Source organism: Thermobia domestica, chromosome 14 (assembly GCF_964235325.1).
Source record: "Thermobia domestica chromosome 14, izTheDome1.hap1.1, whole genome shotgun sequence".
Taxonomy (NCBI): Eukaryota; Metazoa; Arthropoda; class Insecta; order Zygentoma; family Lepismatidae; genus Thermobia; species Thermobia domestica.
The window spans coordinates 188,017,960-188,020,885 of NC_137467.1; the positions used below are offsets into that span (position 1 = coordinate 188,017,960).

At 42.8% G+C, this 2,926-nt stretch overlaps 1 protein-coding gene across 1 annotated transcript; it reads left to right on the plus strand.

Moving 5' to 3' along the window:
- Positions 1-1,018: 1,018 nt before the first annotated feature.
- LOC145670174 (uncharacterized) lies at positions 1,019-2,440 on the plus strand. Its single transcript, XM_081738551.1, has one exon. The coding sequence runs from the start codon at positions 1,019-1,021 to the stop codon at positions 2,438-2,440; it is 1,422 nt and encodes a 473-aa protein (XP_081594677.1).
- Positions 2,441-2,926: the final 486 nt, after the last annotated feature.

The following is a 2,926-nucleotide window of genomic DNA, read 5'->3' on the forward strand; positions in this document are numbered from 1 at the left end:
CGATCATCAACATCTGTTCATCCTGTTTCTTCTTCACCTCACTGCTTTTTGCTCCAAAACTTCGACGCTAAATTCACCAATGAAAAATTCATCATCCTTCAACTCCGAAAGTACCTGCCAAGCATTCCTCTCACTGAAGTTGTAAAAACCCGCAATGGCTTTATCTTCAAATCATCTGATGCTAGCTTCCTATCTACAGTCCATAATAAAGCCTCGTTCGATATTTTCGGAAAAAATGCTACACTTGTCTCCTTGAACGCTACTCATCGTAAGATACCACCTCCTCCAAAACGTTCTCCGATGTTATCTGTAGTTATCAGGGGAGTCGATCCATCATATTCTGATGATGAAATACACGAGGAATTGCGCAACGAGGGGCATACCATTGATAAAATTATTCGCATTCGTAATAACACTGGGCCTACTTACATGGTGCGAGTCCTAACCATATCTCAAGAGACGATCGACCATCTGCTTACTCATGGTGCCTTCATTTACAAGCGCAAACATCGCGTTGAACCCTCTCGATCGTCTGCGCCATTGCCATTACGATGCGAAAAATGCCAAACGTACAACTATCATGCAACAGCGCATTGTACAAACCCCACTGTATGTGGGTATTGCTCTGGCCCCCATTTAACTCGTGTTTGCCCTAATATGAACCTTCCACCTCAATGTTCTGCGTGCGCGGAGCGCCACCCTACCTATAGTTATAAATGTAAACGCAAACCATCCCCAGACCAAACACACCCCGAATTAGTAGTACCATTACGTACTCAGTCTACCTCCACCAACACAGAAACTTCAGTAAATGATCCAGTCACCGTTGGTAAACTGTTAGAATTTCTCACATTAACCCTGCAGAATATTCATCCTTTCCATCGTCCACACATCCTTCAGCAACTCACTCTTGCCGCTAAAGCCACTTTTCATGTAGCCCTGTATGCAACTTACTCAAACAATTACGTTCATTTCCATACTACACCACTCGAAACATCTGTTTAATATCTTGGTCGTCATGGATATCAGCTTTCTGTTTCTCAATATTCGATCAATCACCAAGAATAAAACTCTTTTCCAAGCACTCCTACACGAAGAACACATCACTGCTTTTCTTCTGAATGAAACTTTTTTGACTCAGTCCATGCAGTGCAGATTTCCCAACTACACGTTGCTTCGCCATGATAACATGACACCAGCGTTAAGAGCAAACGGTGGAGTTGCTATGGGCTTTTGTCATACTCTACCATTCAGACAACATAGCTGCCCTGCACTAGCTTTACCGGAGCACATCGTAGCTACTTTGTATTTTAAATCCATTGCTCTTACTTTCGCTACCATCTACGTCAGACCCGGCACTCCAATTCCGTTAGATTTTTTCTCTTACATTTCCAATAACTTCAAACATTTTATCATCCTCGCAGACGTAAATTTTCATAGTCGCTCTGCTCATGAACGCACCCAATTTCAAGATCATATAGCATCTCACACTGCAGGAATTCTTCTCAACCTTCCTTCGCCCACACGTCCAGTTTCCAATACCACACCCGATATTGCAATTACCTCCAATACAATAGTTACACGTTGTACTGTGGCAGTCTTAGACTTACTAGGTAGTGATCACGCTCCCATTAAAATCACATATCATACTGGTATCGTCCCTTCACAAGCAGCATCATCGCCTCATCTCACACCACGCTATGATAAAGCAGATTGGGTCAATTATCGCACTTACATCTCTTCTACCATCGACCATTCTCATTCACCTACCACTCCTGACGAGCTTTCGACGCAAGTCACCACTATAACCACTGCTATTCAGCAAGCTTCAGCCCTATACATTCCACAAACTGAATCAGTACCTTATCGACCTAAACTACCTCCTCACTACCTCGCTATGATCCGTCGTTCTCGTCAATGTTATCGCGAATACCTGCACACTCGAAACCCTGATACCTTACGCCTTCACCATCAACTCCAGAGAACTGTCCGCAACTATATTACCGCTTATAAGCAACGCCAATGGATCAAAACATGTAATCATCTTGCTGAAACATCGCATCCCACGCTATACTGGAAACGCTTTAATGCACTCTGTGGAAAACTCACTAAGACTCCCTACCCCCTTATTCTAGATAATACAGCCATTCATTCCGACCAGGATAAAGCGAACGCTTTCGCCAATCATCTTCAAGCTATCTTTACACCATCTCCACCTGATCATATGTTCCACCCTCATCCTGCTGAGGCAGTAAATACTCAATCTAAATCCCTCCAACGTGCTGTGACTCATAGACTTCCTGAACATGAACTTCCATTACAGTCGAAGAAATTACTTCTGTTGTCCAGCGAAAACGCAATACGGCTCCAGGATTCGATCGTATCACCTATCGCCATATTAAAGAAAGCCCCATCACACTACTCATGCTTCTATCACTGATATACACCTTTATACTTCGCACTGGCTTTTTTCCGATAGATTGGAAGGTATCAAAAACCCTAATGTTTCCAAAACCGAATAAACCACCATCCGAAACTTCATCCTACAGACCGATTCAGTTAACCTCCACTTTCAGCAAGATTTTCGAGCGCATTCTCGTCAAACGCTTACATCCATATCTAGCAGATCGAAACATTATTCCCTCTCATCAGGCTGGTTTTCGACCTTCCTATTCAATAAATGACCAATTACTCCGCCTTTCTACACTTATTACCAATCATTATAACTCCGTACAGCCGTCATGTCTGGTTCTCTTTGATCTTGAAAAAGCCTTTGATAAAGTTTGGCATTTGGCACTTATCTATAAACTCATTAAACTCAAACTTCCTATCACAATCATCCGCCTCATCTATCATTTTCTCGTCTGCCGTTTGTCTTATGTTGCTATCAATGACGCACTCTCTCATCCTATTTTTCTACTGTGCG